This window comes from Buteo buteo, chromosome 19, assembly GCF_964188355.1.
Source record: "Buteo buteo chromosome 19, bButBut1.hap1.1, whole genome shotgun sequence".
NCBI classification, from domain to species: Eukaryota; Metazoa; Chordata; class Aves; order Accipitriformes; family Accipitridae; genus Buteo; species Buteo buteo.
In genome coordinates, this window is record NC_134189.1 from 2858352 (window position 1) to 2883046 (window position 24695).

General features: G+C 52.5%; 2 protein-coding genes across 2 annotated transcripts; both read left to right on the plus strand.

The window, feature by feature from the left end:
• The first annotated feature begins 2831 nt into the window (after positions 1-2831).
• Positions 2832-6740, plus strand: SSTR3 (somatostatin receptor 3). The gene is made up of 2 exons (XM_075050822.1): positions 2832-2882; positions 5251-6740. Exons 1-2 carry the CDS (start codon positions 2839-2841, stop codon positions 6509-6511), a joined length of 1305 nt encoding a protein of 434 aa, XP_074906923.1. The 5' UTR covers positions 2832-2838; the 3' UTR covers positions 6512-6740.
• A 10347-nt stretch (positions 6741-17087) lies between these two features.
• C1QTNF6 (C1q and TNF related 6) lies at positions 17088-24012 on the plus strand. The gene is given in 6 exon segments (XM_075051071.1): positions 17088-17122; positions 17124-17166; positions 17168-17221; positions 17223-17297; positions 18168-18405; positions 19888-24012. Coding segments are annotated over 6 exon segments (993 nt in total). The 3' UTR covers positions 20436-24012.
• The last annotated feature ends 683 nt before the right edge of the window (positions 24013-24695 follow it).

The window sequence follows — 24695 nt, forward strand, 5'->3', positions numbered from 1 at the left end:
AGGCCCTGAGGTACCCTGCTGCCAGGGAAATTTCTGCAAATTCAATTCACGGTCAGATCCGAGTAAGGCAGTTAATTCAGCGGTGTGGCACATTATTCACTGATAATGTCCAGAGCAACGCTGGACGACATCCTGTGGCAGCAAGTTCCACGAATGCCTGCATTGCTTATGCGCTGCCGGATGAATTGCCCAAGCCCCCTCCAAAGGTAATGTAAATTGTGTCAACATAAGTCCAAAAGAGCAGAAATGAAGTCTCTGGTGTGGGCAAGAGACACAAAGCCCTTGAGACTGGGATCTAGCCTCCCTGAAACACCCTAAACATTACTCAGACCAATGACTTCCCAGTGGGTTATTATTTCCTCTCCAGTTTTCAAGCCTTGGCTTTTACCTTCTCAGTCCGCCCTGTCCCCTACCATGTACAGCAATGCAGAGGAGAGGCTCACTGTGCGCCTGAAACAAAATTCATTTACCTGCCTACCTGTGGAGGTGCACAGGCTGAGCTCTCCTTCCAACACAATTCACGCAGTTTGCAGCATCCATTGGAGCTGAGGCAGAGACTGAGGCAGGACTCTGAGCATTGAGGAAGCAAGCTGGAGATCTGGAAGTTTTGCACTTAATGACTTTGCTTATGTTAACAAGGCCTGCAAGGGATAGCTGGCCTGGGTAGAGCTCTGCTGTTGCATGGCTCTGTTTCTTCTAGGGGCTCCCTGCATGCTGCTGCAGATACCTGCCCTGCCATGACAAAGATAGCCACTGGGTGCTGCCCATGCCATTCCTTCCCCAGTGAGGCCTCATCTCTCCTGTGTGTCTCCAGACAGCACTGTGGCCAAGATTTAGGCTACGGCATCCTGACAGCTTTGAAGCCCTGTATTGTCTTCACCGGTTCACCTTTGAGCAGCACTGGCTGCTCAGGCAGGTCTGGAAGGCCAGGTTTTAGACCCTGGCTGTGTTCTGCTCGCAGAGATACTCCCTACTCGTGTTAAGGCTGGAATTGGCCCTAGGAGCTTAACTGCTCATAACAGCAGTGGCAGATTTCAAGAGCTGGGTGACTGCACAGCACAAGGAGTCACTGATGTTGGCTGCAGGGCAGGGAAGGGGCTGAGGACTATAGGGAAGCACTTTGTGCAAGGAATGGGATGGGGAAATCCTAATTTTCTTCCCGGGACGACTGACTGCTCACACAAAGGAGCTTAATTGCTTGCCCTGCCCCATTTCTTCTGTGTCCACTCCTTGCAGCACAGATGAAATCAGGCAGGAGAGTTTGGGGCTGTTGAACCGGGGCTTTTTCCCAAAAAAGGTGCAAAAGACGTGAGATTGTGCATGGAGCCAGGGGAGGGAGAGAGTTGAGACAGACAGCCCCATTATCTGCCCATCTGCCCTCGCTCCATCCATCTGGAGGTGCTCGTAGGGCAGAACAGAAGGGAGAAGGGTTTGTGCGCTCAGCATCCACCCCGGTTTCTGAGCATCTTGCCAGCCAGAAGGCTTTGCCGTGTCCCTGCAGCTCTGAGCAGCAGCTGTCCTGCCCGCGAGATCCTCGGAACAGGCAGCCCCTCTCCTGTGTGCCCGTGAGCATTCGCAGGGCACTTTGCACTGCCACAACTCCCCCCTCCTAGGGGAGCTGAGCCGGGTCCCCCCCTTCCACCACGCCACTCTCCCACCACACAGCTGCTCTCTGCGTCCCTCTCCTCTCCCTCTCCCCAGCTTCTTTCACCACACTCCCTCCATCCTCCCCTCCTCTGCGCTCCCCCTCTCCCCTTGCCCCTCTGCCGCACCTCCCTCTCTCCCTTTTCATTCTCCATCCCGGTTTCTCCTCCCCGCTCCTCTCCCATTCTCCAGCCCCATCGTCCATCCCCTCCTTCTCCTTCTCCTGCCGGTGTTTCCGTGCGTGGCGCCCATTGGCTGGCGGCAGCCATCCCACGGTAGCCGCCACTTCAATCTCGTTTGCCCAAGCCCGGCAGACGAACCCCCCCTTCCCCAGCAGATGGTGAGGGGAGAGTGGGGCAGAGACCCCCCGGCCTGAGGGTGAGGGTCCGCGCATCCCCGGCCGGACACCAGCGGGTGCTGGGGTGGGCCCCACTCCCACACCAGTCACGGAGGGAAGCGATGGGCAGGTCCAGGAGGAAGGACTTGCGTCTTCGGTAGTGGATGGTGGGACTCGCTCCCTCCCGGGACCGTTTTGTTCAATTGCTTTTAAGAAAGGGGAAGGGGAAAAAAACATGACACGGATTCTCCCGGTGAAGCAGAGGAAAATGTACATCCCAACGACACGTAAGTACCAGGCGGCTCTGCCTGCTTTTCCCAGCTGTCTCCCGCGGGGGTGAGTCCATGCAGAAGTTAACTCTGCAGTCCCAGAGAAGGAAACCTGCCCCCCGCTCCAGCCCCCCCAATTCTGCCAGCCCAGCCTGGTCCCTACCAGAGAGCTCAGCCCCGAGGTGAGGCAGGGGGAGTCCTGAGCTGGAGCAGGGCTATGGAAAACGGGAGGGGAGGGTGGCAAGAGGGGCTGCAGGTTATTGGACTCTCTGGTCCCTCCCAGCTTCTATTCCTGTTTTGTAACCAGGTCTAGGCTCAGCTTTTAGCATCCACCTCCTCCTTTCATTCAACGCAGAAATATATCTTTTTTGTTTTTCCTAAAGAAAGCGGTAGCACTGATTTACCCTCTCTTCCTACCTCTCTGCCTTACTCCTGCTCTCCAGATGTACGGAGCAGGTATATTCTGGCAGCACCCGTTAGGGGATCCAAATCTTCTTGCAACAGGTGCTATCCGCATCAGGGACAGACCCCAAGTAGATGCCAACACACTACCAGTCTGAGGCCAAGGTTCCTCATCAATTCCTACCTATGCAGGTGTTGCCAAAGCAGCCAGCAGAGTGGACCCAACCCAGGTGAGGCACTGGTGTCCAGTGGTTGTTCTGTCAAACTAGCCAGAATGTGTGATGCAGCGTTTGAGCTGGTAGATGGTACTTGGCAAAGTTAGAATGGTACAGACAGACCATGCCTGCTTAAAGACAAAGTTTCTCCACTGCAGCTGTCTGAGCAGGAGAATGAGTTTATAGTGAATCAGTGCTTTGCATTGCATACCTTAGCACTTTTTATAGGGCTTTTGGAGCCCTGAGGCTGCGTTTACTGCATTGCTATACCACAGCCTGAGCAATCAGCCTTGAGGTCTGGACCCCAGGCACTTCCCCAAATGCTTTTCAGCCCCAGCATGAGTGTCCCCATCCATATTTGATATTGGTAGGGCTGCCTCCAAATGCTTTTTTTGGGAAATTCCTTTGCACGCAGGAGGAACATCCAAAGGGATTCCTACCTATGTCCTCACCTTTTAGAGGATCATCTTTTTATGAATGTACTGTTCTGGTCTCTGCCACCCTTTGCAGGGATCTTTGTCCCCAGAGCAGCCACTGCCCTCCCCTTTCCTCCAACAAGTGACTTGTGTCACTGGAACAGCACTGGAAAAAAATATCAGAGGAAAGATCCTCAAGCCTAGAAATAGAGTTTCAAATCACTTCCTACTTTGCCCATTCATTGCAGCCACTCATGATGTGTGGGACAACCCAGTACTGCAGGACCCCGAGAGATGGGCTTCTATCAGGACAGTGTGTCATAGCCTAAGGCACCTGCAAATAAAGTCTAAACAATTCCAGTCCTTCAAAGCTCATTTAAGTACAGCAGGAAACATTTATGCAATAGCCTGTAGAAATGGCCTTAAGACATCGTTGCTCAATGGTGTTTTTATGGGGCCTATCAGATGAGGTTCTTTCAGGATAAGATTTGATAAATCTGTGGAATCTGTGTGTTTACCTATCTGATATCCAAGGAATCCATCTAAAGCTCAGGTCTCCCCTAAGGTTTCCAGAAGTCAGAATGACATCTACAAAAAAGAATAAAAGCTGTAATATTAAGACATTTGTGAAGAAAGTTGTGATGGTACAGAGAATCCCATCTGGGAGAAAAGTGTCTGGAGTGTTTTGGCCTCCTGAAAGTAGTTAATATTGGGAGTCCTTTTCTTTGAGATCCTCAGTTTTCATTTCAGTAACAAAGGAGCTTCAGAGATCCAAGAGATTTGTTGGGATGGGTAAAGGCAAGCCTCAGGGTCCTTGTTCTCCTCCACTAAGTCATCTTCCCTTCCAAGGAGCTAGTTCATCAAAAGGATAACCCTGCCAGTCCACACCTCTAGAAAATTTTGCCAGAGCCGGAGCAATCCTGCAAGCATCACAAATCTCCCCTGCATAAGGTTTTCCAGGGTGTCTCTGGTCTGGAGTGTGTGCTGGGCTCTGTATCTCACATATATGGAACCCTGACAAAAGACAAAAGGCACGTCCTTCCCTTCTCCGTCTCTTCTCTCCCTGCAGCTTCTCACCCAGTGTCAGCAGATTGCTGGTGGCGAGTGGAGAGCTTGTTTGTTCAAGGCTCTCTGAGTGAGCTCAGTGCTGTTTCCATGCCAAACCCTGATGTGGCGGGCAATTGGGCACCTCAGATTAGGAAGGCTGGGACACTGCTTTGGTGTCGCAAACAGCTGGGGCAGGCAGAGCCTCTTCCATTAGCAGTGTGTTGCAGGGTGCAGAAGGAGAGAGAGACAAAGTAAGAGACAAAGAGACAAGAGAGATCTGGACTGATCCCTCTTGGTGTACTCAAAATAATCTGGCTCCTCCTTTACTCTCAAACTGGCATAACACAAACCAGCTACCCTCCAGCTCACGTGCTGAGCTCAGCCTCTCAGCTGGGATTGAGAGTGGAGGTGCTTTCATTTCTGCTGGTGGGGCTAACAACCCCATGATAACCTGGCCAGTCCAAAAAGAGCTTCAGCAAGCAGGAGGGTACTCAGTGACTGGGGGAGACAGACTTGGAATGGCGTGTTATCACTGGATGCTCTTCCTTCTTTTGTTTGTAAGGCACCTGCCATTCACAAATGAGAATCGGGCCCCTGGCGACTATGTCCTCTGTATTGGAGCCATTAGCAGAAAATGAGAAATTTCCTGGTCCCTATCCTAGTCTGTGGTTCTTTCCCTAGGGAAGAGGCTCCGTTGGCCCACATTGAGCCATGTCCATGTTTGTCCCTCCGTGCCCACTGGGCCTCCCAGGACTAGATAGGGTCAATATTGTCCTACATCTTCCAGCACCCACAAACTCACCTCAACTTCCCATGCCTGTCCATACCTACACACAGTTAATGTGGTGATTTTATCTGTGGCTTGTTCAGCTGTCATGTCCCCAGTATCAATGGCTTTTTTCTCCTCCTCTCACTTCCAGATTGCTAACTGATGCTGCAAGGACGCTGTCCCCTGCCCTCTTCCCTGCCTCTGCTATGGACTCTTCTGCTTTCAGCCCCCCCACGCCAGCAGTGTCGGAGGAGGGGAATGCCTCTGGCAGCTGGGCAGGCTTCACCACCCCCAACGGCTCCACCACCGCCAGCCCTGGTGTGGTCGTCAGCGGTGTCCTCATCCCCCTGGTCTACCTCATTGTCTGCGTGGTGGGGCTGGCTGGGAATTCTCTGGTCATTTATGTGGTCCTGCGGCACTCTGTGAGCGAGTCGGTGACCAACGTCTACATCTTGAACCTGGCCCTAGCTGATGAGCTCTTCATGCTGGGCCTGCCGTTCCTGGCTGCCCAAAATGCCCTGTCCTACTGGCCATTTGGGTCTTTCATGTGCCGCCTGGTGATGGCTGTGGATGCCATCAACCAGTTCACCAGCATCTTCTGCCTGACGGTGATGAGTGTTGATCGCTACCTGGCCGTGGTCCACCCAGGGAAGTCCTCCAAATGGCGGACAGCACGGGTGGCCAAGGCTGTGAGTGCAACGGTGTGGGTGCTGTCTTCCGTAGTGGTGCTGCCCGTGGTCGTCTTCTCAGATGTCCCTTTAGGGATGAGCACATGCCACATCCAGTGGCCAGAGCCTGCCTCGGTGTGGAGAGCTGGCTTCATCGTCTACACTGCCACCTTGGGCTTCTTTGGGCCGCTGCTGGTGATTTGTCTCTGCTATCTTCTTATCGTTGTGAAGGTTCGTTCCTCTGGCAGGCGGGTGAGAGCTCTGTCCTCCAAGCACAAGCTTTCCGAGCGCAGAGTGACCCGCATGGTGGTGGCTGTTGTGGCTGTCTTCATCCTTTGCTGGCTCCCCTTCTACGTCCTCAACATAATCAATGTTGTCTGCCCACTGCCAGAGGAGCCGTCCCTCTTCGGTGTCTACTTCCTTGTGGTGGTTTTGCCATATGCCAACAGCTGTGCCAATCCTATCATCTATGGCTTCCTCTCCTACCGCTTCAAGCAGGGCTTCCGTAGGGCCATCCTTAGGCCATCTCGCCGAGTCCAAAGCCAGGACGTGCCAGCATGCCCCCCAGAGAAGACTGATGATGAAGAGGAAGAGGCTGAGATCAGCAAGATCACCCAGAATGGTAATGACAGGCAGGAGCACCCTCTAAGCAGTGGGGAAGGAGAAACCAATGAGCAAAAACCACTCCCTGAGGAGCCTGTGGGGTGTGAAAAGAGCAACAAGTTGCATGTCAGTTATTTATGATGAAAGGGGTGGTGCAGGGGAAAGAGACACTGGGACATGGGATCCCCTTCACCCTCTGTGCTTTTCCACCTCAAAGACAATGGGGGATGTTGATAGAAGGGAATATTAAAGTCCAAGACTCTGCTTAAAGATGAAGAGGGCTCCATGAACTTGTGGAAAAAGCAAGGCATTGTTCTTGGCTTTGGAAGGGACACCCGAGGTTTGTGTGGTACCAGGTAAAGGAAGGACTGCATCCAGGGAGAGCTGAAGAGATGATGGGCACTGACAGTATGGAGAGAACAAGGTCAGCCCTAGATTGCATGATCCACCCTTAGATCACCCAGCTGTGAAGGGCATCAGCTGCCATCTGACTGTGGCACCTCAAGGAAGTCCTCAACTGGCATATACAACAAAAAGGCCTCCCAATGCCTTGATTATCTTCCATATAAACATGAGAAGCTGTTTACCCTAAAAGAAAAACAGGAAGGGAAAATGTCTGCAGTGAAGACATACCAGCCAGTTGCATGAATGGCTGACCCTTCGCTAGCTCTCCAATGTCTTGGGGACAACTTTCCTACCCATGCTGGTCATGGCTGGAGACCACTCTGACTGCTCAAAGCCTCCTCTTTCTTTCTAGGGCTCCCATAGACTCTGGGCAGGCTGATGAGACTTACCTGGGAGAGCGAATGGGACATTTCTTTCCTGTACCTCACATTCTTCAGGGTTTCCCTGGTGCCTCTGCACCCTGGTGGAAGGTGTAACAAGGGTACGAAAGAAGACAAGGCATGGGTGGGAGGCAGGGTTTCTTACAAGCTGAAATGCCCTTTCCCTTTTCTTCTCCCTAAGTCTTATTGTAAATAAACAAAAAGCCTTTGGACTTAAAAGGCCAACTGGGCAGAACTGTTCTGTGTGTTTAGGGCAGGGGGTGGCATAGATTTGGCTCTCCTGAGAATACACAACGTCTTTGAGATGAGTTGATCTCTGTATGGAATAATGTTTGGCTGGTACAGGAGATCAAGGCATGTATCAGTACAGGATTGGGGCAGGGAGCAGAGGGAGGTCGGATGATCTCCAGTGGGTGAGAGCTATAGTTGCAGGATTCTGGGCAATACTAGGAACTGATTCACCTTGTGGGAAATAGTAGAGTATTTGGCCCAGGATGGAGAAGAAATGATGAGTCTGCATGTGTACAAAGGTGGTTGATTGCGAAAGTTTGATCACTGGACTGTACGTGTATGAGACTGGCTGAACAGGACCAGAGATCGAGGAGTCAGGGCTGGTGGGAGATGTGCACGGGTTGGGCACTGATGCTAATCTGTGTGTGGCTGTGGGGCATGTATAAATGTGTACAAATGTACATAAGGGGGTATGCACGTGTATAAGGGTATACAAACACAGATGAGGAAGTGTGTTTATGTAATTGTGGGATGTTTAAGTGTAGATACAGTTGTAAAGGCATGCAAGTATATATGGAGATGTGTGTGCACATGTGAATGCTTGGGTAAGAGTGTGAGAGTATGTGTGTTGCTGTGTGTTGGATGAGTGCTTGCTTTTGTGCATCGGTTGTTAGAGGGAAGTTGTGGGTGGACCCGTCTGAGTGTGCAGGCTAGAGGAGCAGCAATGTATGAGGGTGGGTGGGATGAAGGTCTCTCCACTTTGGCTTCATTCCTGCAGGTTCTGCTAAATGTCTGTCCCCACACCTTGAACTTCTCCACAAATGCTGTTGCTAAGCTACAGCCATCAAGAAGACTCTCATATCAGAGCCCTTGGTTATATTTGGGCACTTTTCTACACAAATAAATTTGGGAAGGAGGGACCCACCCTGGTGGGTCCCTGAGGTCAGGAAATGTTGGAGGAGGCAGTCCACGGAGGGTCAGTGATAAGAGCTGGCTGGGTGATGGAAAGATGTCTCATAGGTCACTTGAGAGAAGGGATGAGATATGAAGGGATGGCATGGGGCCAGGTGTACTGGGACAGAAGACAAAAGCCCTGGACTGGAAAGCAGAACAAGCTGCAGCAGCTGAGGATGATGGGAACAGAACCACTTTATGAGGAAGCAAGAGACAAGGTCACCCAAAAGTGATGTGAGAAGAAGTGAAAACCTGGCAGGCATCCGGGGAACTGCACTGCAGGGCACCCAAGGTCAGGAAAGGACCGTCGCAGGGCATCAGGTGAGGAGACATGTCCCAGCCAGGTCAGAGAGCAGAGGAAGGGTGGTAAGGGACTGCAAACATGACCGAGCAAAAGACATTCAGCTGTGCTCTCAGCCACTGGTACAGCCATCAGCTCCCTGACAGAGAGAGATTGTCCCTATGAATCCTCCATCCTCTTGTTTCCTCTCTGAGCTGGGGATGCTGGTGCCAAGGCGCAGCCTCGGGAGCTGAGCTACCAGCGATACCACACAGCTATCGCTTAGCTCCTCTTACAAAGTGCACTTGCTCCCCTGAGCGTGGGCAGTCAGACACCCAGGAGCGCAGGTTCAACTCCTGGGGAAAAGAAAGTGCTTGGTAGCCAGTTTCTATCCTCTGCTAACTCTTCACATCTCCTCCTCCTTCCATCCACGCATCAGCTGCCCACACTGTGGGCCCCATTGAGAAAAGCACCCTAACTATTTATGGGCATGGGATGCACAGCCTGTTGGACTAAAACAGCCTTTTTTTTTTTTTTTTTTTTTTTTTTGCTTGGGGAGCTCCCACAGCATCCACTGGGTGAAGCACAGTCAAGAAATCCTAGCACAATGAAGATGAACTGCCAAAGCTCCTGCCTCTATATGGGGCAACAAACAGTAGGAAGATTAAAAGGTCTGGCTACCGAGTGGTCAGACAGATGGACAACGCAGCACTTTAAATGGGGGTCTGCCTTATTCCTCTCGCAGTGAGGAGCAGGGCAAGGTGAACTCTGGGCACCGCTGACACAGGACAGGGGAGAAAATGGTATTAGCTGGGGAGCACGTAGTGCTGGTCGTGGTTGATGACCAGGCATTGAAGAAGGCATGTGACAGGGAATGAGGACCTTGCAGGAGGCAGCTCAGATGGATTTGGGGGCAGCTATAGGAAAGGTTTCCTTCTCCACAGAGTGGCTGCCCAGCTGCCGTGGGGAGGTGGGGGAGTTCCCTGGCTGCCAACACACTTAACGGAGACTCTCTCCTTCACCACCGAACTGAGCTGAGACTTCATTTCGCACGCCTTTGCAGCTCCATCTGCTGCAAGTCACCACTCAAAAAACTCCACCAACTGGCTGGTTTCTTAAAATACCTACATCTCTGAAGGGCCCAAGCACTGCAATGCCAGCACCAAGCAAGTGCGCCAAGGAGACATCATTTGGATGCGTGGAGTCTGAGCCCACTAGCAAGGCAGATCTGCAGGGGAGCCTGCTGGGGAAAGCCAGAATGTGTTCCAGGGAGAACTGCAAAAAAATGGGGGTCTTTAGTTTAAACAGGAGCTTAAAAGAAAAGGGTCACAAGCATCATATTTTTGTGCCTTGTGTTTTCTTCTCCCTCCTACGCCACATCCTATTTTTCAGTGACAAACTGGGGGGAAAAAAAAGGAGATGAACTGAAAATAAGACTGGAGGAGGGAAAAGAAAACGTATTTTTTGTCTGAAATTCATGAGGAGAAAACAAATGCTACAAAATTCTGCAAATTATCACCATTGATTAAAAGGCTGTTTTTCATAGGAACAGACATTTGGAATGATGGACGGTACCTCGCTGCCTCCTGACCCCTGCTTCTTTCCTCAGCACTGTCATCCTCCTGGTGAATCCCCAGTTTTTTCTGTGGTAATAGCATTAATCCGATGGCCCTTGTGATCCCTCTCCCTCTCCTAACGATGGTACCGTTGACTCCAAGCAACCCAGAGGCCAAGGGGACCGTGCGCAGTGGCTAAGTGAAATTCTGGCCATGTTCAGGGGGATTTGTTCCAGTCAGATATGGAAATGGATTTTTCTATTCTGGGTGCAGAGACACGGAGATAAGGGCTCCATCAAGCCCTGTGCTGCACAAAAGGTTTTATTCTCGTCACGTAGAGATCGGAGCTGCAAGACTAGAAAGGGCCGCAATGATTTCAGCAGCATTGTGCAATGCCTCCTCCCAGCAAACGTTTGATCATACATGGGGTGTTAGAGACACGGAGACCCCATTCTGCCAGCTGCCCAGAGAGTTCCTATGCACACGTCAGAGTGCACAAGAGCAGAAAGAGAGGGGCGTATGTACGTGATGTGTATACACGCATACAAATGAGTATTTATGTGATAGCATGTTTGTATGAGTGGGTACATGTGACTGTGTGAATGTGTATAAATATATATATACATATTCAGGGCTGTGGGTGCTTTGATTCACGTATAGCTATGTGTCCATGAGACCATATGTGGCCACCCACACAGATGCACACATATCCAGACACGCACATACCTCTTGCCCTAAGCATGAACGCAAGAATGCAGCACATCATACACCTTCGTACACACAGCCCAGGCATGGGCTAAAACTGGGGATTGACAACTGGACCCTGCAAATGACCCTCCCCACACGTGGGCCCACCATACCTGCACACCCAAGCACATTTCTGCCAGCCCAACGGCGGCTCGGAGCAGCTTCGGACGCCTCAGTGTGACCCTTTTGCTCTGCAGTGGATCTTCAAGAGAGAAACTGGAAGGGCAGTGAATGGTGACTGGGGAGGGGTGCCAACGTGGAGAGGCGAGGGTGCGTTTCCAGGCTGTTACTAACACAGCCCACACTTAATGTCATTTGAAGCTGTTGTTAGGGAGCTGCTGTATTTGTCATCAGCAGGGAAACACAGCAGCTCGGCTCAGGCAACAGCAAAACTGTCCAGGCCACATTCTGCTTCAGCTGCTGTACAGGACCGTGAACAAGGGGGTGTGGGGAGGGGGCAGGAAGCAGTTAATCAGTTGTTGAAATAGGGTAGCCAGTGGATAAAAGAGACAGGGAGATACAAGAAAGGGAAACACCCTTGAAAAGAAGACGTTCCTGGCTCTCCTGAGGATTCAACGGAGAACTGAAATGCTTTATCTGCTCGAACGAGTGGAAAATATGCAAATATTTGCTCGTGAAAACTTGGTGTTCTTTGCCTTCCCAAGCATAAAATATGCAAACGCCATGCACAACGCAGCCAGCTCACTCAGATCTCACACTCACCATGTCATGCACAAACACAAACACACACCGGGCACGTCAATGCAGCCAAAGACAAGCGCCTGGGCTGCAGCGTGTCCTTCTACACATGACAAACAGGGCTGCGTGGGAAGGAAATCTATACGCCTTGATTCACAAACTGTGCATGCACGGACTGCGCCCCATCACTGTTTTCCTTCGGTGGGCTTTAACGGGAGCAGCTGTTAAGCTGCGGGTGGGAGTTTGCAGAGAGGATGAAGGACCATAAGCCCACCTCTGTCCCTACCTGCCCTCCGGCCGTGGGTGCCAACCGTCGGCAGGAGAAGCAGTGCTGGCAGTGCTGGTGCCGGAGGGAGGCACCACTATCTTCTTGGAAATCCTACCTATTCACCATGCAGGTTGTGGACCTGGAGATCCATGCAGACCCCTCTGTTAGACCCTCAGAGGCGTTGTAGTTCCTGCAAGGCACCATACAGTTGCAGCAGGGATCTGTTGCTGTGAAAAGCATTGAGCTTCGCTGCGCGGGTATTGAACACCACCTGTGCCCCGTGCCTTGAAGATGGAGTGATGAACACGCTCATGCTGGATCGAATGGCCAGAGAACGTGGCATGACTCTTGCCCTGTTGACTGGTTTTAGGACCAGACTCAGGACAGTGCTACCAAGCGATGGTAGAACCTTTCTGTTTCAAAACTCCCCGTGTCAGGGTAGTTCCCTTAGTGGGAAGTACCTGACACAGATCCAAGAGTTTCCGTGAGCTCTTAAACACCACCTTCCCCCCTCTTGCCACAAAGTGCTTGTTCCTTTGGTGAGAAAACTCATGGGTTCCTCTGAAGAAAATTTTCGTGCCCTAACCACTATCCACCTTTCTCAGTGCTCCTTGTGAGAGTTGAGATACTCCCAGTAGTGATCGACTGCTGATAACTGCTCAGGGCAGGGCTAGGAGTGTGTGTAGGAGAGGACAGCACAGGGGCAGAAACTCCTGGGTCTACATAGGAGTGGATGGGAGGAGGAGGCATTCAGATGCATTCAGATGTAGATAAGCAGAAGGCAGCAGCAGGCTCGGCTGAAGGTTATTTTTAAGAAATAGTTCAGACTGCAGTGTCGCCTGGTATCTCCCACCCACCCAAGCTCTTGGGCCTAGATGCTTACAAGGCAACAAAGTCTTGCTGGTTGCACTAGGGTTAGCGCTTGTAGTCGCCTGCCAGATTTTTGGGGTGGATACTGGCGCAGTTTCTTGTCTCAGCGGTCTCGCAGGTAGGGTCACAAGGTGGGGATAAGAGATGGGACACTCAAGCTGGAAAAGCTCCCTATGGGGAGAGGGACAGCCTGGGTGATGCGCCCTTAGCTGCAAAGCATCTCCAACTGATGCAGCGTGTCAGCCAGTCTCTGATACACCGTTCAGCCGTGTCTGGCAGACGTGCAGTGTCTCGGACTAGCTGTGGGGGCAGTGGGAAGTGGGACACAAACCCATGCTTTCATGCTTAGTGCCGGAGACTGCCAGGTCTAGCAGCAGCTTTGCCCCAGCGATGAGTAAAGGTGAACGGCTCTTCCAGCTGCTCCTCAGCCACGTGGCGTTTCAGCAACGCGCAGCAAAAAAATATGTAGCAGCTTTGCCAGGCCTTGATCTCTGTGTGAGACAGTCCAGGCTGCCGAGCAGCCCACAGCAGAAATCCCTGCTGGCAGCAGTGCCCTCAAACTCAGCAGCAGCCTGCGTAAAGCCATGGAATGCGTTGTTCCTGGTTGGTCCAGGCCGCACATGGGCAGAAGTTAGGAGAGAAATGTAGCCAGGCAGCTGACGTCCGACAGGCCTGCCCATCCTCAGAGATGTACAAGATATTCTGAGCCAGTAATTTCATACTGTGTTGGCGCTCTTGGGTAACAAGGGCTGGCTGTTACACAAGCCTTGTGCACAGCCGTGGAGTCCATAGGCTGGAAAAGATTCATCTGATCACAGAATCGTAGAATAGTTTGGGTTGGAAGGGACCTTAAAGGTCATCTAGTCTTCCCAACCCCCTCTGCAGCCTGGCCAGAGATGATCAGTGAACCCAATACGGTGGAGGGCAGTTGCTCTTACAGGGTAACCCGAGGGCACCCCAAAGTACTGCAGCATAAACACTGTCACCTTTCCATGCCTTAGGTGTCCCTCTCCCCGTTTGCAGGCACTAGGGAAGGGTAAAGCAAAGGTACCCGGCAGCTGTGGGGCAGTGATGGAGAGGAGGCGAGCACGGAACAGTGCTGCCCATCGCTTCCCAGCTCCTGGAACACATGAGCTCTCTTGCCAAGGGTAGCAGCGGCAGTAGCCAAAAGCCCGAACTTTGCTTCAGAAGGAATCAGCTGTTGAGCTGAGCAAATCGTGATGTTGTGCGGGGTGGGTGGATGGAGGGAGGGAGGGAGAGCCAAGTCTGACACGGGCCAGAGCTGGGGGTGGAGGGGGGGGGGGGGAAAGACACGCACAAAGGCCTCGGAGGCAAGATGGAAAAGACAGTAATTACATAAGAGCACTTGGCGAGCATCTGGCTGGAGTCAGCCGGGCCCCGCCAGCCCTCCCTCCCCGCGCTCCTAACCAGGAGCAGCTGAGGATACGGAGAACCCAACGCGGGACCCCTCCGGAGGGGAGCGGAGGTAAGAGGTCCTCCGCCTCCCCTCCCGGCTTGCGATGCTCTTGGAGAGCGGGGACGGAGGGGTGGGGAAAAGGGGAAAGGGAAAGCGGCTGCGGTGGAGGAGAAGCAGGCAGGAAAGGGAAGAGAAGGTGCCGTTTCTCTGTCTCTTGGTGCGGATGATACCTTTGCTCCGTAGGTTTCGGTGAGGGAGGAGGCGTGAAGAGCGAGCGTGTGGGTGTTTGTGGGTGGGTGCGAGTACGTGTGTGTGTGCAGCAGGGCAGGGGATCCACATGTGCAGCGAGGGGAGCTGAGCTGTACACAGGGGCTGGAAAGGGGAGAAAACATCAAAGTCGTTTGGTGTGTGTACCTGTAAAGTCGTTTCCTTCCTTCTGGACCTGTGGTAGAGAGGGTTAATAGGATGGAGGCAGTCACTGGGGGAGAGCCAGGCTTTATCCCCCTACTTGTGCTGGGGGGGTTGCAGGACAAAGGAGGAAACACAGAAGGAGGAGGAAGCAGCTGCTTTTGAGCAGGGATTGTTGCTGTCTAATCTGGCCAGAGTTTCCCTGGGCTGCCTCCAAGGCAGAGTGTGTTGATGAGGGAGAGGGAAGATCGTTGAGCACACAAGGTGCCTTCAGGCTTGGGTTACACTTAAAAGCGTGGCTGGCACAGGGTTATCGGAGAGCATTCTCAAAACTCGTATCTTTGAGCACTCGGCCATACAAGCCAAAACCTCCTGCAAATGTGGCTGCCCTGGCAAAATGTTGCTGGTACAGCTAGTTCCCATTAGGGAGCATGGAGATATTACCCTGGCAAAAGTGTCTTTACTGGCATAAACTGCTGCCCAGCTGGGCAGTGCCACCAGTGCAAGCCTTTGTTTCTCCGGGTCCCTATTCAGCTGAGGCAGGACATTAAATACAAAGTCCTGCTCATTGCCCACTGTGAGCTGTTCTTGCAGGCAGCTGAGACAAAGGCAAAGACCCCAGCTGATGAGGTCTTCCACGAAGATCGTTTGCTTGGTTGTGAGCAACTCAGGAGCACAGATGGAAACGTGGGATGGACATGAGGACAATGGCCTCCCTGCGACCTGTTCCCCTTGGAAAGGTAGAGGAGGCCAGACACAAGGCCGAGAGCTGCAAAAGGGGATAATGTCATGTTTGGAAATAAGCCAGGCAGGAAAACCTGAGGGAGTGAGGCACTGCAATAGCTTTGATGGGACAGAGAGGAACTTTGCCTCCAGTGTCGGTCTCTGAGTTTTCATGCACCCCAGAAAATTTATTGGCTTTCAATAGTACTGTCAGTTGCCGAAATCCCCACCAGCAGCAGGCGGGAGTAGACAACACAACTGATCACAGAAACCCGCTTCTGTCAGCTGGCAAGGCTCCATTAACGAGAAGGGTTGCCCTAACCTTTCGCCCTCTCATTTTCCGAAAGGGGAAACTGAGGCACGGGCAGACGTGGCAAACTTGCAATGGGTCTCATTGCATGTCAGTGCTGGAGCCCGGCTAGGAACTCCTGAGCACAGCAGTGAATTTCTTGGTCCTCTTCCTCCCCCAGCTGGGAGGCATGTTCACTCCATGTTCATTGAGCTCCAGGCTGACAGGCAGCCTGAGAATATCTCCAGGCCTCCCAGCCCCCCTTCCTCCCTTCCCCCCAGCTCGCAGCACATATTTTCCCAGAGTTTTCCGCTTGCTTCTCCAGTGGTGCTGGGGTCCTGCCAAACGCCAGCCACTCTCTGGGAAGTGGGGCCTCCCATTCCCAAACCAAACAAATGGGAGAAGGAAAACAAAAAAAAAAACAATCCAAGCACACGTAGATATGCACAAAACCCTTTCCCCTTCAGAAACCTTGGAGCCTTCTCCAGCTTCTCTTGCAAATTGCAGGAGGCGCAGTGCTGACTTGGCACTTCTGGCCCCCGCAGAAGAGAGCTATTGCCCATCCTTCCTTCTACCTCCCACAGATACATATGTGCATCCCCCCAGGGTATAGGTTTGCAAATCCAGTTTTGCTGCAGAGCAGGATCCCCCAAATCCTCTTACCAACTGATTCTGCAGTGTAAGAAAAGTCTCCTGTCTGTCCTCCCGTGCTCTTCCCCCCCCCCGCAAATGCCCTTCATTCCCAGGTTCTGGTGCAGCCACGTAGTGCTTATCCCAACAGCACAAGCATGTCAGCTTGGCGCCAGGCTGGGGGCAAAGATCACGGCCAGGGTTTGCTCCAGATCCTCAGCTTTGCTGGCAGCTTCAGGCCAGGCACACCCCTCCGTGCAAACTCCTCAGCCCGGGACCCAACCGGGGACGTGACCGGGGAATGACACGCGCCGGAGCGCAAGGCTTGGGGCTCTGCCCAGGGAGAGGGGATGTCCAGAGAGGGGAAAAAAAACCTGATGCCTCTCCCAGTTGGCAGATGAGCCTGCTAGAAATATCATGCCTGGGATGAGAGGCCGCAGTGACGTGGAGAAGAAACAATGCGGGAGAGAATGAAAGATGAAGTTTGGGGACTATGAGTGGGACAGGCACAGCTGGGGAGAGAGCGTGGCCAGCCAAGTGGAGGGCTAATGCGTGGGACAAGGCACTAACACAAAGGTATGAGGGCAGGGTCCTGCACCATCCCACCTGAAGGAAAGTCTGTCTTTTGCACCGATGCACCTCACCTTGCCCATCCTGAGATGCTCAGGGTTGGACACTGCCCTGCTGCCTGCCCACTCCTTGTGCAGGGTGCAATCTGTGCTGCCTGCATTTTGCTGATCGAGGCTAGGTTGTTGAGAAGCAAAAAGGCAGAGGGGAAAAAAAAACCAACAAACCATATAGAAGGAAAAGGCCCTACCTAGGAAAGAGTTAAAAGGCGCCGAAACCCAAGCCGGTTTGCAATGGAGAGCGCCCAAAGCCAGGGAGGGAAAGGGAGGGAGAGGGGTGGGAGCAGGTCCAAGCCCAGTTTGCTCACCCAGCCAGCACTCAGCAGTGCCTGTGCCAAGAGCCAGCTTTCTTAAAGCCATGGGCCCGGGGGGCCGGCATTGCAGGCGGAGGGGAGCCCGCAAGCAAGGGCTGGGAAGCACAGAGGGGAGCCCTCAGCCTTTGGGGTGAGCTGCCACGCTGAGCTGGGGTGCAGGCAGAGGGAAGGGGGGGCAGAGGCTGGGAGAGGGGCTTTCTCAGCTTGTTTGCGCGTCTGTCTTTCGTAAGCAGGCTTCTCCGCAGGCTGCCTGCTCCGAGCTTTGCTTCCTTCACCCTCCGCAGCGGAGCAGCTCTGCGAAGGCCTGGAATTGCTGGGCGCTCTCGGAGGAGCCGGCCATCCCTTTGGGAAGGTGCTGGGGTTTGGCTGAGAACACAACTGAGCGTTGGTGGGAGGGGGCTGAGGCACAGAGAGGGATGGGATTTGGCGGGGGGGGGGGAAAGGAGTGGGCTGAAGTTAAGTTCCCAACCCACAGGAGAGGGTGTCTCTCTGCAGAGAGATGTGGGTCAGACTCCGGCTGGGACGGGGGGGGTTGTTGGGTTAGACTCCTGAAAAGAGTTGATACCTAGTGACTGGAGGACTGGAGAAGTTTTTTACAGCCCTCCCCACAGATTCAGCAGCCTACCAGAGTATGCTTTTGCTAAAGGCGCTGTGGGGCTTGCCATGTCTCCTTCCTCTATCCCAGGCTGGGGACTGAATCTTCTAGTGGCTCCAGTGGTTTGCCTAGTAAGGGTCAAGCCTTCTCCCAGAGTTAGTACCTAGTCTCCATCGGTCTGGGCAGAAGGGCGTGGGGCATCCTCTGGGGCCATGCGGTTGCTACTCAGATTGCAGCCTTGAACCTCCAGGGACTTGAAGCATGTAAACTCCCTCCACAGGACAATGCCATTTCATCCCACCCCTGGCTCCAGTCACAGAAAGATGTTTTGTGGTGATGTCTGCTCCATCCCCCATGTCCTCCCCTTCTTATACCTCACTCTGGCGCTTCCTCATATCTTCCCAGGTCACCATGGGCATAATTCACCTGCGCGCACCCCTGGCCTTCCTTCTTCTCCCTCTTGTTGTGCTTGGGGCACCCACCGATGAAGCCCACCCCACGGAACCAGCCCCCAGTGCTTGCAAGCGCTGTTGTGACCCACTGGACTCTTCCACAGACGCCCCACCGCTCCCTCCCAGCCACTACCACTTGCCCTACCCAATGCCGGAGGTCCGTCCCTATATCAACATCACCATCCTGAAGGGTAAGTGCCCATCGTGGCCCCGGGATGCCGAGGTCTGCTCAGAGACCGGTGGCACCGCGGTGGAGGTGACAGCTGGGTTGCTGGCACGCTGGTTATGCTAACAGCCAGCCAGATGCCGTCCTGAAGGGGATGCGACCGCACACACCGTGCCCAGGGTTTAGATGTTTTGTGCGGTGATCAAGAGTAGCCTGGGGAGGAGAGAAGTCAGTGCATATCTGTGCTGTGACCTCTGTGTCTCGGGATGCTGCCTGCTCCCAGTTCTTCCTCCCTGCTAGCACAGGGGTGGCAGTGGCGGCCTCTGGCCAAGCTGGGAGGACACCTTCCTTGCCTCAGACTTCCAGAGTCCTGTAGTGCCTGAGGGAAGGAGCAGTCTCCATCCAGCTGCAAAATAAGCATGTTTGGAGGGTAGGCATTGGCATCTGGGAAGGCTGGGGGTAAACCTTCTCCAGCTCCATAGGTCACGCATTTTGGAGGGGGAGGAGGGCAAGGGAAGGCAGAAGCTATTTGCAAACACCTCCAGGCTAACTGGCAGTGACCTGGCTCATTCCTCCCTGCTGTGGCTGGCTTGGCTAACGGGAAAAGGCTCCCTCTTTTAGATCAGCTCCTCCCTTCAGGGCTCCCCTTTTAGCCTTTGCTGCGGGCAAAAGCCTGTTCCCAGCTGGATCCTGCTCCACTCGCTTATTGTTGCTCTGCGGTTCCTCCGGGCTAGCTGGGCAGATGCTCCCCCTTCCCTGCCCAGCCTGGAAATAGCTGCAGTCCATCAAAGCTCAGAAGTGTGTCTAGGGCACATAAAGGCCTGGGCTAGAGTGGGGTGTTGCAGGGGGACATGCAATACCATGCAGGGGATGGAGAGGAGGAAAAGAAAAAGGCACAAATTTGGGATGCTGTCACTTGTGCTGGAGGCTGCTTTCACCCCCGACTCTTTTCTCTGTACACAAAGTACGTTCTGGTGCTGCTCTCTCCCTGTATTGATGCCTGCCCAAGCGTGTGACAGGCAACACACAAACCCCAGGGTAGAACTGGAGTATTAATTATACAGGATGCCCAAAGGATGCTGGTATTGTCAAAGTACCAGCCCTCTAACTTACACTGCACCATCCGTCAAGTCCAGCTTGGATCTTTTCCCTCTGACCCACCTCATTGTACTTCTCTAGTCATATTCTCCCACAGGCTTCCCCTTCTTCAGCCTACAGCAAGAACAGTGTGTGCACTACATGGATAATTGGGTCATAGGAGAGGTGCAAGGCCATATCGTGTGGTGAGCAGGGGCTTCATAAGAGAAGAGACCCTAGTTGCACCAAGAGCTCTGCTAGCTCCTTTCCCATGAAGCACAATGATATTGTGACCCTCAGGAGCATTCCTTCTTCTGGCATTGCCCCATCCTTCAGCAATCCTCTGCCTCCTCATTAGGCTTTCTCACCGCCACTTCCACCTCTCCCTCTGGTATCACACAGGAGTTGTGTCCTCTGCTTCCTCTTGTAGGAGAGAAAGGAGACCGGGGAGAGCCTGGGATGCCAGGGAAATGGGGCAAAGAAGGACCACGAGGTGAGCGGGGTGCCCAGGGCCAGAAGGGCAGTAAAGGACAGATGGGCACAGCCGGAGACCCCTGCAAGCATCAGTACGCTGCATTCTCCGTTGGTCGCAAGAAAGCGCTGCACAGCAGCGAGGGCTTCCAGGTCTTGATTTTCGACACCGTCTTCGTCAACCTCTACAGCCACTTTGACATGTTCAACGGCAAATTCTACTGCTATGTAGGTGGACTTTACTATTTCAGCCTCAACGTCCACACCTGGAACTTCAAGGAGACCTACATGCACATCATGCACAACGAAGAAGAGGCAGTCATCTTGTATGCCCAACCCAGCGACCGCAGCATCATGCAGAGCCAGAGCCTCATGCTGGAGCTTCAGGAAAATGATGAGATCTGGGTGAGGCTCTACAAGCGGGAGAGGGAGAATGCCATTTACAGTGATGATGTTGATGTGTACATCACCTTCAGTGGGTACCTGGTCAAGCCCAGCACTGACTAACTGCCTTTCCTCCTCCTTGGGGCCTCTTTGGCCTTTTTCTTCTTCCTCTCTCTCCCTCTTTACTGCCCACAACCACTGCAAATCACTTGGAAATGGGCCTGTCAAGTCTCAGGCACTGAGTGTGAAACTTGCCGCACTGGCTCCCACCTCACGCTCTCTTGTAGCCAGGCCTGTATCTGTCCACTTACGGTGTGACACTACCATCTCTCGCCCTCTCACCTCATGACCCCAACTTAGGTTATTGGCTTCTTCTAAATCTGCCAGCAAGCTGTGTCTGGCATTTAGGGTCCTAGAGCAGGAGGAAAGCTAAAATGCTGCTCCTGGGGATGTGTCCCTCCTTGGGGCTTCGTACACAAAGGACTCCTGTAGAAAGGGCTGGAAAGTCCCCAGTGCCTGGGTGCATCTGGTTCCTCTCCATCCCAGCTAGACATGCCAGTTTTGCAGCCTGCAACATGGCCATAATGTCACCTCTCACACCTGTAGTCTGGAGAGCGGCCTGGGGTCCGATGGCCTCCTGTAGCACGAGGAAGATGTAGGAGCGGTGAGAGATGATACTGTCTTTCCAAAAAGGGGACTGTTGGCCTTCTGAAGTATGTCATTGGCTTTCCTTAGACACCCTTCTGGGATACAGAGTCCAGGTTGGCTGTAAATTCTAGGCCTGGTGGGATTGTCCTCCTCTGTGCCATCTTTGAAGAGATGAAGGGCCAGACGCTCAACCAGACCCTTCAGAAGCATCTGCCATTGAATCAGTAGAGCCCACCACTCTATTCCTACTAGGGATCATAAGTACAGAACGGGAGAGAGACACAACCCTCCCAAACCTCCCCTGAGGTGCTACTGGGTCTCGGTTCCCCAGCTGCGGGAAGCTAGTCCAGACAGTGAACCTGAATCTGCTCTCTTCTTTGGCAGAGGTGGACCCATGCCCTTCCATTGGTATCAGCAGGCATCCCTAACACTTGCTGATGTGAGGGGAGAGTCAGGCCCTGGCTCCTGCGTGCCATTACGTTGTCCTCCTGAAGGTGGTTCTCCCACATTAATATTGAGGGACGGCTGTTTCAGAACCTGAGCTGCAGGCTGTAAGGGCAATTGCAGTTAAATCGGTTCCAAACCTGGGCAGGTTGGCACCTCTTCGCCTCTGTGATGGAAAAGAGATGGAGGTGACACTACAGGACCTCGCCCCAGGGTTAAAAGCTTCCCTGCCACACGCTCAGTGCCCTTTCCTGGCAATCTCATCAGAGCGACTGAGAAAAGCATGTGGCTAAAACAAACCCTCGCTCTTCTTGTCAGGTTGGAGATGTCGCAGTGGGAAAGGAATGCCAGCGGTAGGGTTTTCTAGTACCATTTGTACTGGTCTCACCCTGTTCTCACTCACTGGGATTGCTACGGTCCTGGGGGGAGCAGGTGAGGCTGACTCAGCACTTTGGGAAACCTACTTCCACACGTTGTGGTGCTCCCGTAAACAGCAGTGCCAAGAGTGGTGTCTTTTTTGAGTCTCAGGACAGGACAAGCAGGAGAAACTGTATTTCTCCTCTGCCCATCACTGATAATGAAGTCTTCTGACTTATCTAGCTTCTGCGGTCTCATGATTAGCCATGGTCTCTGCCTATAGCACCTGGGACTACCAGAGCTCTCCCATAGGAGATACGCATCATTATACAGGACTAGGTCCGGTACACTCAGCCAGGGATGGCAAAGGCACAGGGACCCAGGCTAAATATTAGAAACGAACTTGAGAGAATTGCAGGACATTTTCTCTCCTGCCCTGTTTACTTACCCTCCCTGCTTTGCTGAGGAAGCTGTACAGACTGGAATGAGTTTCGGACACTTTCTGCCTTGGATCCTCCCCACCACCGTCACTGAGGCAAGGGGTATAAAAACAAGGTTTCTCTGAGGCAAAGCTGGGTTTTTCCCAGGGAAACATGTGATGATGGGATCATGGGAACTAAAGAAGACTGTGAGTTTCTTCCCCTCCCTTAGCAAGTCAAGCATGTGGAATTGCTCAGAGATGGGATTTCAGGCAGTAGAGAGGAAGCGGTATGCTGGAGGTGATGCTCAGGACCAAATCCCTTTTTCTCTTCCTCAACAGGCTGCAAACCCAGATATTGTCTATTAACAGTGTACAGTGCCCCTTTGTCTCCCTGAAGTGAAGCAAGCCTCTCTAACACTGAATATCTCCAGAAACAAGCTTCCTTCTTCCTCCTTTTCTATTTGGTGTTTGAATGCCAGTGATAGGTCTCATGTGCTACCCATGAGCAGCCAGATGGTGCCTGATGCACATGAGACAGGAGGGCAGGGGGACCAAAGGGTGTGTTTGACAGGCTTCTTGGTGCTAAACAAGAATGCAATCCCTTGGTGCTAAATCAGATTTCAGGAGTATTGGGTGCTTTCTGGAAGGTGTAGTAGGCTGAGTTGTAATGTACTGTGGAATTAATGGTGCTTTATGTTACAAAACCAAATGAACTCCAAGAACTTTTGTATATTTTTTTTTTTCCAGTGGTATTAAACTTTTTTCCCTGGTTGTTTTGCACTTAGATCTGCTTTTCCCTCCCAACCTATTCCTTCTAGCTCTGGTTATCGCTGAACAGCATGATGGAAAAGACACTAACCTGAAAGAGAGAGGTACAAAGTCTAACTCAGCTCTGAAACTTCCCTGGGCAATCCTTGGCAATCTTCTGTCTGTTTCCTTTGTGGAGAACCATTACCTTAAAGATATTTACTGGTTGAACACTTCTGTTTATGGCAACCCTCTCCTCTTTGCTGGTAAAGCTTTAAGCAAATTCAAGGAATGATTCTTTGGAAATTACCAAAAAAAACAGGACAGTACAATGGGTTGTAGAATTAGGATTCAAGTACTTAATTAATTATATTGAGGAAGGCTGGGTTAATGCTGGAGTTCTCTTAAGGGGGATCAGACACTTTATCCTGTGAATTTTTTAGCACATCCTTCTATCAAGTAGTTAGTAAGCATGTGTGTTTTCTGTTTTCCCTGTGGTGTTTCTTTTTTCTCTGCCAAGAGGTGAAAGCCAGGAAGTACAGATGTAAGAGGGACATTAAACTGTTGACTAGGCACTTGGCGCTTGCTAACAACGGGGCGAGTGGCAGTTCCAGAGTTAAACGGGACACATATTTTTTGAAGACCTGTATGTGACGAGAAAGGCTTGAGGTTCAGGTCAGAGGTGGAAAGACAAGTGGTGATTGCCCATAAAGTTGGGGAAAACAGGGAGACATGACGGGAGAGCGAAGACTTGGAGGCTTGAGTGGAAGATCTAGGAGGGGTAGAGTCCTAAGGACAGGGAGATGCCTTTTGGGGGTCTCAGTGCAAGTCAAAGATGTAAGTGGGGTTTTGTTTAGCACCTTTGGGGTTTGGACTGAGGGGACTCCTGCTGAAGTGAAGGAATGGACAAGAAAACAAGAGAACGTGCCCATATAGGACCTTCTGTTTTGAGTTTAATTCATCTTCACATAGCTTCTCCTGTGGTTTGACGTGTACCAGACGCTTTGTTTGGCAAGGGGTGGAAAACATAATCATACGCATATTTACAGGCCTCTTTGGTCCTGCGTCAGGCCCAGAGCTAGGGCTATATATCTCCTAGTAAATGCAATAGTGTCAGATCGGAGCCCAGCCTTCTTCGCATTTTTTATTTACTTCTGAGGAAGCACATAGAAATGTGTCCTCAGGAAGTGCAGGGCTTGTGCTTGTGCATGTTCCTGGCCCCTTGAGGTGAGATGCTGGTAGATTGGAGGTGACTTTGTCACACTTACAAAAGGCGAGGAGTAAGGGAAGAGGGAGGAGCGGAAACGTGTGGCTAGACCTTCTAGAAAAGTTTTCTATGATTCAATCCTTCAGCCTGCCAACTTGGAGAGGAAAGTGCCACCTGAAGAGTCTCTTCAGCCAAATCCCTTGGGGCTAAGATGCGTGGCGACAGGCGGGGTCTGTACCCGGTGCCACCCGTCACACCATGGATGCCCAACTGGGGAGCTGCTGTAGCTGAGGCTCAGCTCAGGCAAGGTGAACCCCACAACGCTGTTGAAGAAATGAGGGCTAGACTGGGTCAGACCAGCCCTGCTGCCCTGCCAGTGGGTGCAGCCGTGCCCTGAAGGCCACAAGATTTCCGTTCACTTCATTGTCCCCAGGGCTGGGTCCTTTTCCATGCAATGGGGCTGCTCTGGTATGGGAGCCTGGGGTTGGTGACAGCCAGTACCTCTCTCCCAAGCAAAGCAAGAAGCGTGCCCTGGGGTGGGCAGCTACAGCGCTACCCC

Coding starts and splice junctions, on each gene's coding strand:
- SSTR3 (XM_075050822.1), top strand. CDS start 2,839: ATGCAGGTGTTGCCAAAGCAGCCAGCAGAGTGGACCCAACCCAG. Junction 2,883..5,250: donor GCAGAGTGGACCCAACCCAG/GTGAGGCACTGG, acceptor TCTCACTTCCAG/ATTGCTAACTGATGCTGCAA.